Below are 12247 nucleotides of genomic sequence, written 5' to 3' on the forward strand. Positions count from 1 at the left end.
ATCTTTTTGCATAATCCACATTTTGGAGATGGTATACCAGAGGTTTCTTTGGCACTGATTTATTTATTCATATTCCAGTCCTGAATATGAATAAATAAACCTCCATTTGATTGTTACAGCTACCAAAGAGAACCCAGTTTCTAAGTTCTGTAATAATCTCCTCTTTTTTTCACTGGTTTTGGTACTGTTCAAGGAAGAGTAGCAGTGGTAAAACAGGACCTCTACTAAAAGTCTTCAAACATAAATGAGATTTGCCAGATACATTTCAGCTTCTGCTTAAAAGCTTGCCATCTCCATGTGTCACATGGGCTGCTCCTTTCATCCATACTTATGGTTTTGATCCAACACAACAGCAGAGAATCTACAGTAATTGTTTAATGCATATGGAATGGACTAGGCTTTTAAGAAAGAAGTTATGAGAAGCCTGGACTTTCTCACAGACTCTTTTTTTCATTGAAAACTAAGATAATAGTTTTCTGTAAAGCTGGAATAGGAGGCAGACACAGGGGTCTGAAAATAATGAATCCTGAATGTAAAAATTTCTCATATGTCAAATTAAATTAAGACTGCACTGAACCAAAATCTGATCTAATTTTTGCTGGTGTGAAGTCAGAGAAATAATTGTTTTACGCGTGGTTGTTCTAAACTGACAACAACATACCCAAGATCAGAAAATAGGCCAACTGAAATAGATTTTTCTTTTCTAGGGAACAAGTCATGAATCTGTGCGCTAGCGGTCATATGCCATGACCCAGGCAAAGAGCTTAACAGGATTTAGAGAGGGATTAGTCATGCGTATGAATAACAAAAAAAAAATCTTTCTCATATATATTAAGGATTATAAAACTGCTGCTAGACTCTCTTATCCCGGGACACTCATCGTGGGACATCCCAGTTTATTCAAAACCTGGGTAATTCCACATATAGCGAGGAGCAGTGGAGACACTTAACCTTTAAAGTTATTCTGGTGACTCTGGAAGCCCTGGATTGATTATTGACTACCGTAAATCCTGTTATTGAGCACCTGAGCTCTGCAGCAGTCCAGAAACACACCTCTGAGGCACATCAGCTGTGAGCTATTAACATCTGACCAAGCTGCTTGTCACCCAATAGAGGCTGTACCCCTGGCTCAGATCTGCCCCAGAAAATAATGCCCAGGTTCATAGGATACTGCTTATAGGGTAATATCCATAGAAGGATAAATCCACATCCTCAGTGGCAGGGGATATCCTGAAAGAGAGCATCAGACTTTGTCAATAAGTCAGTGATTAACCCCATGGAGTTCGGGAGAAATAATTCCTCAAAGCTTAATTTTTTTAAAAATATTATAAAGTAAGATGTTTTGGGGTTTTTAGTTTTTTGTTGGTTTTTTTTTGTTTGTTTGTTTGCTTTTTTGTTCTTGCTTTGGGTTTTTTTTTCTTTTTGAAACACAGCTTTTCGTGCAAGAAGCAGGCTTGACGCAGCCAATTTAGCAAATGTCATGTTTCCATGAGAGAGAGAACAGCTTCGCAGTGTTCCTTTTGTCATTGGAAAAGGCAAAAAAAGGGGAAAACGGAGCCGTGGTGGTTACCGAAACACGAAGTCTGCACTGTCAATCTCCCGGCCACATCTGCTGTTCTTCAGAATTCCTCCGTTCCCCACCACGGCACACCTCTTGAACTGGGAGCGGTGGTATGGCATGTCCTGCAACAGCACGACAAGGAAACAGTTAAAGACCCCAAAACATGGAGACAACAAGCCCCCTTTTCCACTTCTTTCCTTTTGTTTTCCTCTGCAGCTGCACCTTGATGCATTAACCACAGGCTGCTGACGCTGGTTCTGGGGTGCAATATTCCCTCTACACAAAGTGAAGGGATATTTTGCTGCGCAGTTAGAGGTGGCACGGACAACAAACACAAATGGAAGAAAAACCAAACCAATAACCTGTTCTTTTTCCCCAGGTTCAATAAGATAAGGAATAATTTTATACATTTTTTTTCCCCTTTGATTTCCACGTGAGGGCACAAACCATGAATTAGTGTAGCTCAGGCACTGTTTTCTGAGCTGCCTGCAAACTGCTGGCTCCTGGGCCTCTGGTGTCCTGCTTTTGGGAAGTCTGCACACAGAGCTCCAGAGCAGCCAGTAAAGCCCAAATTTTACTGCTTACCAACTCTCATTGTACTAATAGTATTAATGATTATTAATTAGCATTTGCACTACCAGCACTGCCTTTGGTCAGGCAGTTTTATGGACTTGTGCAAGATGCAACCTCCTGTAATCTTTGGGCAAAATCCCGACTTCACACACAGAGATGCAGCTGCTGCTGAAGCCAGAGAGTGAAAATCACATCCTGAGAACAAACTGGGCTGTTAGGGTGAGAGGGCTGTGACGAAGAGCTGAGCCATGCTACACCTTATGAATATGTAGGGATGTGCTTATATAAGCATGAGAGTGCTGGTTTTTGGTACATACATATTTTATCAATAATCTCACGCTGCAAACTACAGAGGGATGCAAGAGTGGCTTGACATTTCTGGGTGATTATTCCCAGGATCTTTCCACGGCATCCATAAGCCATGAGGCAAAAAGGGCATGCAATTACACCTGTCTGAGAAAAGCAGCAGCTGTCTGACAGAGAGGAAATATGGAGCTGTCTGTGCTTTATGCAGTGATTTCCTAACATACAGTCCCTTGGCAGCCCTGGAAGGAAAATCAGAAGCCAGGTGTCCATGCTTAGCACAATGCTCTTGCCCTACAGTGTTTCTTCTGTGTTTTCAGCCTTTTATTTCCTACATGTGCCAGGCTGCCACCCTGCTCCCATGCAGAGGGTGGCTTTGGTCACTGCCCAGTGACTCCCAAAGGCATTTTGGCATGCAATGATGCCTTCACAGCCTCCTGATCATACCTGGACAAACAGCACAGCTAGGACAAACCTAGCAGATCTCAGGTGTTCAGACTTTGATGCACTCGTCTGCCTAATCAGGCAGGGTTTTGAGGATAATAGTCCTGGATTTAGATCCATTCTTTGCACGTCTCCAGATGCCAAAGTGCTTTCCTGGATCTGAGCCTTTCCCTTGCTTCTGCCCCAGCTCCCCGTGTGCACATTCAGATAACAACACTTCCCTTCCTCTCAGCAGTGCTCAGAAAGCCATAGGATTAGAAGTGCTTGGACCCTGAAGGACAGGTTCAATGGCACAAATTGTAAGTATTTAACCTGAATATAGGTCTGACTTTTCAAAAGGGATCAATTTCAGCCACCCCCTCCAAGTATGTTGCTGTAAATTGAAGGGGTGTACCCCACGATAAATCTGCAGCCACATCAGCTCATTCATGCTCATCAGTCACTATGTGCAGAGGGAATTGCCCACTGATTATAACCTTGAATACCCCTGAAGGTCAAGCATTATTTGCTGGAAAGGCTTTGAATAATCATTATGATGAATACATTTAAAAATTATGAAGCCCGCTCACAGATAATCTGCAAACAGAAATAAGTATAAAAATAGTCGTTGTGAATATTAATTATAAAACAATGATGGAAAAAGGAAAATCAGACCTACCCTCAAATGCCGGCTTTACTCTATGTGAATATTATACTTTGAAATAGTTCTAATAAATCAGTGTCTCTTTTATTTAGCTTTCTTATTTCATTATCCACTTTGCTCCTAAATTGGCAATATTCTGCAGGAAATTACAAACATATGATACGTATGTGTGCATATATATATATATATATATATATATATATATATATGGATGGATGTGTATGTATATCTTTTGCAGATGACACCAGAAAACAGAATAATCACCTAAAATATTGCATCAAAAATAAAGATTTTCAAAATATAAGCAGAGAATTTGGTAGAAATGTCAAACAAGTGCTAAATGCTTGGCTATAGGATAGTGCCTAATGCAGCAGTGAAACTGTGAAACTGTTCCTGAAAATGGGCAGAGGCACCTTTGGAAACATTTTGAAGATTTCTTGGTTGATATGAAAGATTCCACTCGTGTCCACTTCATATTTCAGTTTAGTTCCCAAGGGAGTATTTTTCTGGGTGGTGAACAGAAAGGATGGGGCATTGCAACACCTTGACAGAGTAGACCTGTGAAATGAAAAGGAAATAAGATCAAGGAGCTGATGGCATGACACAGGATTTGCAATTGCTGTTACTCCTAACAAGATATTTTTCACCAAAAAAATTTTTTTAGCTCTTGGATGGGTAGAATGTTGGTTTGCTGGATTTTCCTTCAGATTCGGTGAAATTTTCTTTGACTGAGAAAACTTTGGCAAAACAAAAAGAAAAGAGAGTAAATTAGATACCTATTGTTGTCTCTTCTAGGCTGTGGGGAATTCATGAGCAAATTCTTCCCTGCTCTAGCCCCCAAAGATGAGGTTCTGCCTCCCATATCCTGGCAAAAACACATCAGTGAATTATTCCCTCTCTACTTTAGAGATCTGCAGCCTTTCATGAATTTTATACTCATCACTGGGCAGGAAATGTCGGGGTTCAAGAGTCCCTCTGGGGATGTGGAAGTGTGGCAGAGCAGTATTTAAACACTGCAATACCCAAAGGCACTGCCCCCCTTGACAGACTGCTGTGGAGCACAGCACACGTTGACTACAACAAAAAAACCTTCCAAGATTTTAGTTTTGCCCCTGCCTTGCACACGTGGGCATCAGGAAGGTGATGTGGCCCCAACAGGTTGGTGCCAGGCAAACTGGTCAAGCCTAAAACTCCAAAATCTCAGACTAATGGCCAAATTATTTTTCTTTTGCATAAAATTCCAAACATGGGATTCAGAGTAAGAGAGAAAAAACATTCAGCTCTGATCCCTTTGCTGTGTTTCACATTGTAGAAACCCAAAACACCAAAAATATTTCTCTACTCTAAAGTATCCTAACACTCAAGGGAGCACTAACTTTAACCCTCATTCATAGAAAAAGTTTCCTAGACTTCAAAATAGACTAAAATCCACAAAAGTGTAAAATATATTATAGAAAGTAGCATATCACTTAGTAAAAAAATTAAGTTTTGAAATTTTTAGTATGTTGTAGATGGAAGCAAAATAAAAAACACAAAGTGTCATCCTAAATTTCTCCTTCCTTGTTCTTCATAAGTTTAAGTAACATTTTGTTATTAGAAAAAAAAATCCACATTACAAACTTTTTAGAATCAGTTATTAAGTTAAAAGAAAAAATAATCTGTCAATTCTTAATTAAATATTTTGTCTTTAAAAACCTTGTAACAAAAGACTGTTAACCATTTTCTGCCTTCTAATGAAAAGCAGCCAAACTCACAGTAATGAAACTGCTTTCCTAATAAATAATAATAAACACTTAAATCCAAACATAAACTACCATCTCAAATACCTTCAATCCAAACCCTAAAAACCAACAGCCAACACTCCAACAACGAAAACCCCTCCACACATGAAATGTGAATGGGAAAAGCAGCTATTCCAGGGATGGTTTATTTCCCAGTCAATGCATTTGATACCTTTAGTGAAAAATACATGTCATGGCAAATGTACAAGCATGAAGGCAAAGCCAGATGGCTCTCAAATAACCCAGATTAAATGCCTTGCCTCTGGGGTGTGTGGCCTCATATTCTAAGTTGGAGGAATAAGCCTGTCTTCTTTATGGGCTTTATTACAAGCACCAGAAAGCAAATAGAGAATTATGCAAACATTTCAGTGATGTCCAATTACTCTCAGATACTTGACTCATGCAGGATGGCACAAAATGACCGTCAGATCAAGGCAGCAAATGAGACTGAAAAAGTCAATGAATAATGTCTAACAGCAAAAATAATTACAAACAGATAGTGGAATTGAATTGTTATAGTTGGGATATGAGAAAAACCTCTTCATTGGCTGCTCCTTAAGGAATTGAAAGAGATGTTTTTCCCTAATGTCCAGCCAGTTTTCCAGAGGCACAGTCCTTTTTGCTAATGCCTTTTTGTGAATCTGATAGAAGATTCTCAAGGAAACTGCTTTCCTTAGTCTCTACATACAAACTTTAGTGTGATTTTTGCCCTTCATCCCTCAAGTAGCTGCTCAAGTAGCTGCTATTTAAATCTGCTGGATTCTCCCCATCTCACATGGTGGGACTGGACTGGCAAAGCTCAAAGTGCCACATCTTGGAGGGTTACACATTTCATCCTCCTCCTAAACAGCCTCCAAACTCAGAGACCTTGGTTTGCTTTTAAGGGACAGCAGCTTCCCCACAAACTCACACACTGATGTCTCTGCCCCACCAAACACAGAGGAAACAGGCTTTAGGCCTTTTTCTTTCTTTTTAACTATTGTCCTGAAACCAGCTGACAGAGATTACGTTTGCATCTGGGTGCCAGTGAGGGTTCCTGGAGCACTGATATATCAGGCAGGCAGGTAGAAGCAGTGACAGGAGTCTTTAATCTCTTTTTTCTCTCAGTGCACAGGGTGGGGAGAGATTCTTTGTTTAATGCGCTGGTGTTGGTGGCCTGAGATAGATTGATGGTCCTCCTGGTGGTCCCTGGAAACTCCTTTCTCATTGCCCCCACCTCTGCTCTGGCCTCCAAACCTCAAAGGGCTCCTTTCCATACCTCAAAGTGCTGCTTTCTCTCTGGGCACAATCATTACTCCTCTCACTCCAGCTGTTTTTAAAATAATGAGCTGCAATCCTGAATGACTCTCCTCTTCAAAACGGGCTCTGATAGTTGCCTACCAAGTAATTTCCAGGAAAAAATACAGGGGAGAAAAAAAAACCCAAACAAAAACCAAACACCTAAAAAAACTTAGGTGTGGAGATCACGTTGGAGAACTGTTATGAGTCTGAGACTAACAATGTTATTTTTAAAGATTTCAATGACTAACTCAGCACATGCATTCTCACACTCTCTCATTAACTCCTGACAGCCATTTCCTGGAATCATGCAAGAGAATTTGGGATAAAGCTGGGGGCCTTATTACAAACAACATCCCTGAATTGTACCAGTGACTTGCAGAATTCAGTCTACAGCACTTACCCCGAAATAGTTTGTTTGCTCAAAACCTACTCAAATATGGCACTGGAATATATCAAGATACAACACTCAAAAACTGGTTTGGCTTCAATCTACTGTTGCCTTCACAAGGCCAGTTTCAAGAGCTGAGTCTTGACAGGATCATGGAGCAGAGAAGTTACATGAAGAAAGACAGAACAGAAAAAGTACCTAGATAATACGTGAGGGAAAGCTGAGAAGCCATTTAAAAAAAAAAACAAACAACAAAACAACAGTCAAAAACCAGAGAAAATCATAAGGTCTGATGGTATGTAAAACACCCAGAAGAACTCAAGTTCTTTTGGTTTATTTTGCAGGCCAAATTTGCAGTACCACCAGTGATATCAGTGTTGGGTGCAGCCATTAAATCTCATCTCCCTCCCCACTGCTGCCCAAATAACATCTGGAAGTCTTTCCCACACCAAATTCCTTGCCTTTCCTGGAAGACTGTTCCATATGCCAGAAATCTTGTTGCTGAGTTGTTTTTTTTAAAGCAGGGGAAAAGTCCACATTTATTCAACAAGGATGGTATTCCAAATGTTGTCATGCTTACTCTTGCTATCCATGTGAAATATTGATCTCTGTGAGAAGCTAAATTCAAGCTGAAGTAAATTTTACTCAGTCTTATCAATGTGAGACATTCTTACTTGAATAAATTGGCTTCTGTGACATTCATCTCCCATTTGCACATCTGTAGGCTCTTCCATCTGTCAAACAATTCAGTTTGTTTCACCCTAAAAATATATTAAAAAAAAAAATTAAGTGTATTACAAGAGCTTAATTTCCTAAAACAGCTGCAGATAGAATACCATGCAAATTCATGGGACAAATCAGCCAGTCTAGACAGTACAAAATTTATAATTTTTCTTCCTTTTTCTGCTCAGACATAGCCACTCCAAACCCTGTGCATGCAAGAATTGATGTTTGGGACTGATCTCTTCTCCCTGATGGGCTTCCTCTGGTTTTTTTTCAGGATAAAAAAATGCAATATTGAGCAAGAAGCAGCTACTCTACCAAAATCTGCTGGGAAGCAAATCAAATGGGTCTCGATCAGCTGAGTTTTGGGGAAAAGTTGCACCCAGCAGAAGGGCCCAGGAGGGCAGTATTGGAAAAGGGGATTAATTTGGCCAACTAAGGCTGCATTTGGTGAAGTTAACTTAATCTGTGATATCCTACAGCATAACACTGCAGGCAAATTTATTTTCTGAACAATTTATATCCCTCACGTGTAGGGATAAGAGTCTGTGATGGTAAGAGGAAATGAAAAGCTCTTTACATAAGCATCTCTACCTCCTCCTCTGCTAATCAATATACCTGTATTCACATCAAAAAAAAAAAAACCAAACCAAAAAAACCTCCTATTTCAACTAGGTTAATACAGGATGACTCATTTTTTTGATGATATCACCAATTCCAAGAACTTCCCCACTGAAGTTCGCACATATTCTGGTGCGTTTGGACAACAGAGATAATGAAGGCTTTGCAAATATCTAGAGGTAGGAAGCAACTCTATAATCTGGCTAAGAAATTTGGAAGTCTGTGATTTCTGCTAGATTGATAGGTCTTAATGAGTTCTTTTCAGGCTTGAGGGCTTTTAATGTTTGAATAAAGCACAGACTTTTAAGATAATTATATATTTAATGTGAGTAGAACCGAGCATTTCCCAGGCTGAGGAAGTTGCAGGAAGGAATTAGGTCATATTGTACTTTCTGTAGCCCACCAGAGCACACTAACTTGGAAATCTTCCATTACCATAAGGGCTGACTTGGGAAACATAGCACATTTGAATCAAGAACATCAGAAGAGACCAGCAGAGTAAAAGAGCTTAATGTCAAACGGCATCTACTGTAGAATTTAGGGTAACTCGTATCTAGCTGAGCAGGACTCCACTACCTTCCCTGGGCCACTGAGTAAGATGAAGAAAAAGGAGGAATTCTCCGTGCATGCAAGAAGAAAAAAAAGCAAATCAGAGCTTTTGATCTTCAGCAGAACATTGGAGAAGTGTGACATTCTCACCCCTGCCATTTATTTTTAAGCGCTGCGAGTCAGCAAGCCGTGCAAAGTGTGTTACTCGGGTACCCTTCATCCAGTGCAGGAGGCAAGGACACAACCTACATTTTGCTGTGCACAGAGTCAGTCAGGGAGGCTTGCTCAGATTCGTGCAGACCTGGAGCAGCAAACTGTATTTTCTGTAGCTCTGGTTGCTTAAAGTTATGCACGTGTGGAGCTGCACTTCGAACTGACATTCCCAGTGGGCTTGGCAGACCCTGGGCATTGCCTGTAACCTTACTGGCTTTAGATGTGGTGAGGGATTAGGCATAATCTAAACACCTGAACTCAGTGAAATGCTGAAAATGCAAAAAGGCAGCACTAAAATTACCCAGCTGTGCAGCGTTGCACTTGCAAACTCACTTTTTTCACCCAATTCCTTTCCTGTGGCTTCATGTAGACATCTCATTCAACTCATTGGTTTCCTGACATACTCACTGGACCACAAAACACAATTTAGAGATATTTTATTGTTTCCCAGAATCACATTTTCTTACCTTTTCAGAGAGGAATTTTGAGTTGTGAAACTCTCTGGTGTTTGAAGAGGTCAAAAATACAAATGGGCTCAGAAAATAACAAAGCAAATTAATAGAAAGGTCCATTGTCCACTCTGATTACTCCACTCTGGACTCTTTCTAGCAGTCCACAAGTCCCCATGCCAGTATTTAGTATCAGGAAGGGCTGAACATTTTCTTCCTTTCCCAGCCTTCACTACTAGCCACTGTCAATGAAAGAACCTTAAGCTAGACACTTGCATGAGTCAGTCTGGCTGTTCTTACCCTTCAATTACTGGAAATATGATATTATAAACACTGTATTGAATTCTCAGCAATAATTGTGGGCCTGATCAAAATGCCTCAATGTATGGGAAAAGCTTCCATGTTCTGTAAATGGAACTCAGACCAAATTCAAGCACTGTTTGCACAGGTAAGAGAAGGCTAGAGATCCCTTCTGAGATCTCTGTTGATGTCACCTCTTGAGCCTTTTGACAGTGTAATTGTAGGATACCATTCCATCCTGTCTCAGAAGTAACACTTTTAGCAGTGCTTTTGTTGTTAGTACTTCTACTTTTCACATTTAGCTCATACTTACATAGACAAGACCTTCACCTCAATGATGTCCTGCCTTAATTCCAGGCATTTTGTAGAGTTGTATTCCAAAGGCCCTTCATAAAACTCAAAATACCTGAGGAAGGACAAGAAAAGATATCATAAGTTAGGTTTAGGCTAGAATAATTGTCTTGCACATCAACAAAATTTTGCTGAAATTTGTCATTTATGATTTTTTCCTAACTTGAGGCTGCACTGCCTGGTCCATAGGCAGCATGTTCCTTCACAGGAAAGCACAGATGTCCCTGCTGGTCCTAGAATAGTCTCTCATGCTCAGTTTGTCCATTCCTACAGGAGGTCATCTATCTTGAAGCAACAACAAGGACCAGCTACCTTTTCCAGCAGTCAGCACTAGGCAGCTGGAACTGAAAGTCAGGGCAAAAGCACTGATCATTTAAGGGACACTGTTCCCATCTTTTGGGTGCCTGACTGTGATGGGCTGGAAAAAACAGTACCACAAAAGTGCTAGAGGTTGTATTCCATCTGTGGAAGCTATTCCATAACTCCTGAGGAACTGAGCTTTTCACTGGGATTTACTCTTTTGGTCTGCTTGGAAGGGAACAGAAAGAGGGATTATATTCTGGGGGAAAAAAATTGAGAACAAAAGGATTTAAATACTCAGACAAAGCACAAAAAAGAGTGATATTCTTGATTAAAATATAGACAGAAATATTTACTTTATTGGCTGATTTCTTTACTTTAGTCACTGGGCTGAAGGGGAGGAAAACCACAATGATTGGTGTTCATGCTTAGGGAAAAGAAAAAGCCCAGGCTGACAAGTGAACTCAATGAGTCTGCATTGAAATGACAAACAAGATTTTGGGTTTACACCAAGCTCTGCATTAGTTTCATTCCTAATCATTAGAAGTCTGTATTAAAACCTAATTCCTAAGACCTGCACATACCCGTGAAACACTTGAGAGGACAATGAAAAATTAAGAGAAGGGGACCTGGAGGAATAGGTGTTATGAACAAGACTAGAGAAAGCTCTTTTGATGGATCCTTTAAAATCCTGGAATTCGTGAGGTTGTAACTCCAAGAACTCAATTTTTGAATCTTCAATGAGAAATATAAAGATAAGATTTGTGGAAAAGCTTCATTCAAGCCATCACTGGAAATAGAATATTTGAGGTTTGTGTCATTGCAAAATAATATCAAAATCAATGTTTGACCCATGTGTAACTGGAAAAAGTCCAAGAGCTTCCCAAAACAATTTGCTTTCAACAGGGAATATTTCTGTCCTATCAAGTGCTGCTTTAGAAGCGTCTCCTTCACCTCTCCCTGAGGTTTTCACCACCTCAGCTTTGTCAAACCCCAAACCAAACTTTTCTGTGATCCAGTGGGAGGCACAAACCTTGAGATGGAAAGGAGGAAACCCATGCTTAAAAGGTGGCAGGAGGAGGACAAAAGAATCCCTAATAAAAAAGTCAGAAGAACCCAATAGCTCATCTTCAAAAAATGTGGCTATTTGTAAATGTGTTTGCATAGCCTTCAAGGCATTTTATAAGTTTTGTAGAAGAAAATGTGTAATTAAAGTATTCCAAAATCAGTAAGAACTCCATGAAAAGACCTCCTCAGCCTGCTGAAGGGAGACCTAACATGAATCTTTTTCTGGATTCTCACCAAAAGGCTCACACTCTCCTTCCAGCTGAATTATTCACCTGGACATTTCAGCATTTACTAAGGAGCAGCTGAAATCCACTGCCCTGGCACATCTCCCATGTGCTTGTCTTGTTGAGCTGGAGATGAGCAACTTGTGGAAGGGGCTTCAGCTGGGTTTGGATTAAGAGCCCACCTGCTTGCACCAGGCCAAAGCCCTGCACGGATGCACTTCAGGCAACTTCCTCAAACTAAACCAAAATCCCTCTTTAGACAGCACCATAGAATTTCTTACAGTTCACAGAAAATTCACAGAATTTTCCTGGGCTGAAGGGGTACCCTCTGGCTGCCAGTGCAGACAACATTTTAATCCTCTGAAATAATCGTTTTTCTGACTGTCTTTTTCAGAATCAATCCTTTTCTCTGGTTCTTTGAGTAAGACAATGCTGGCACCCTGGATGTGCATATTCTACACAGTGACTAGGGGCA

General features: G+C 40.4%; 1 protein-coding gene across 4 annotated transcripts in view; it reads right to left on the minus strand.

The window, feature by feature from the left end:
- ST8SIA5 (ST8 alpha-N-acetyl-neuraminide alpha-2,8-sialyltransferase 5) overlaps positions 1-12247 on the minus strand; it is a 70257-nt gene that overhangs the window by 9897 nt on the left and 48113 nt on the right. For all 4 annotated transcript variants that reach the window (XM_059873152.1, XM_059873150.1, XM_059873149.1 and 1 more), the window contains 4 exons: positions 10143-10235; positions 7649-7735; positions 3938-4082; positions 1571-1683 (listed from right to left, as the gene is read on the minus strand). In XM_059873152.1, coding sequence (XP_059729135.1) covers positions 1571-1683; positions 3938-4082; positions 7649-7735; positions 10143-10235 — 438 coding nt within the window. The remainder of the gene's footprint in view (positions 1-1570; positions 1684-3937; positions 4083-7648; positions 7736-10142; positions 10236-12247) is intronic.

The sequence above is a fragment of the Haemorhous mexicanus genome, chromosome Z (genome assembly GCF_027477595.1).
Source record: "Haemorhous mexicanus isolate bHaeMex1 chromosome Z, bHaeMex1.pri, whole genome shotgun sequence".
NCBI classification, from domain to species: Eukaryota; Metazoa; Chordata; class Aves; order Passeriformes; family Fringillidae; genus Haemorhous; species Haemorhous mexicanus.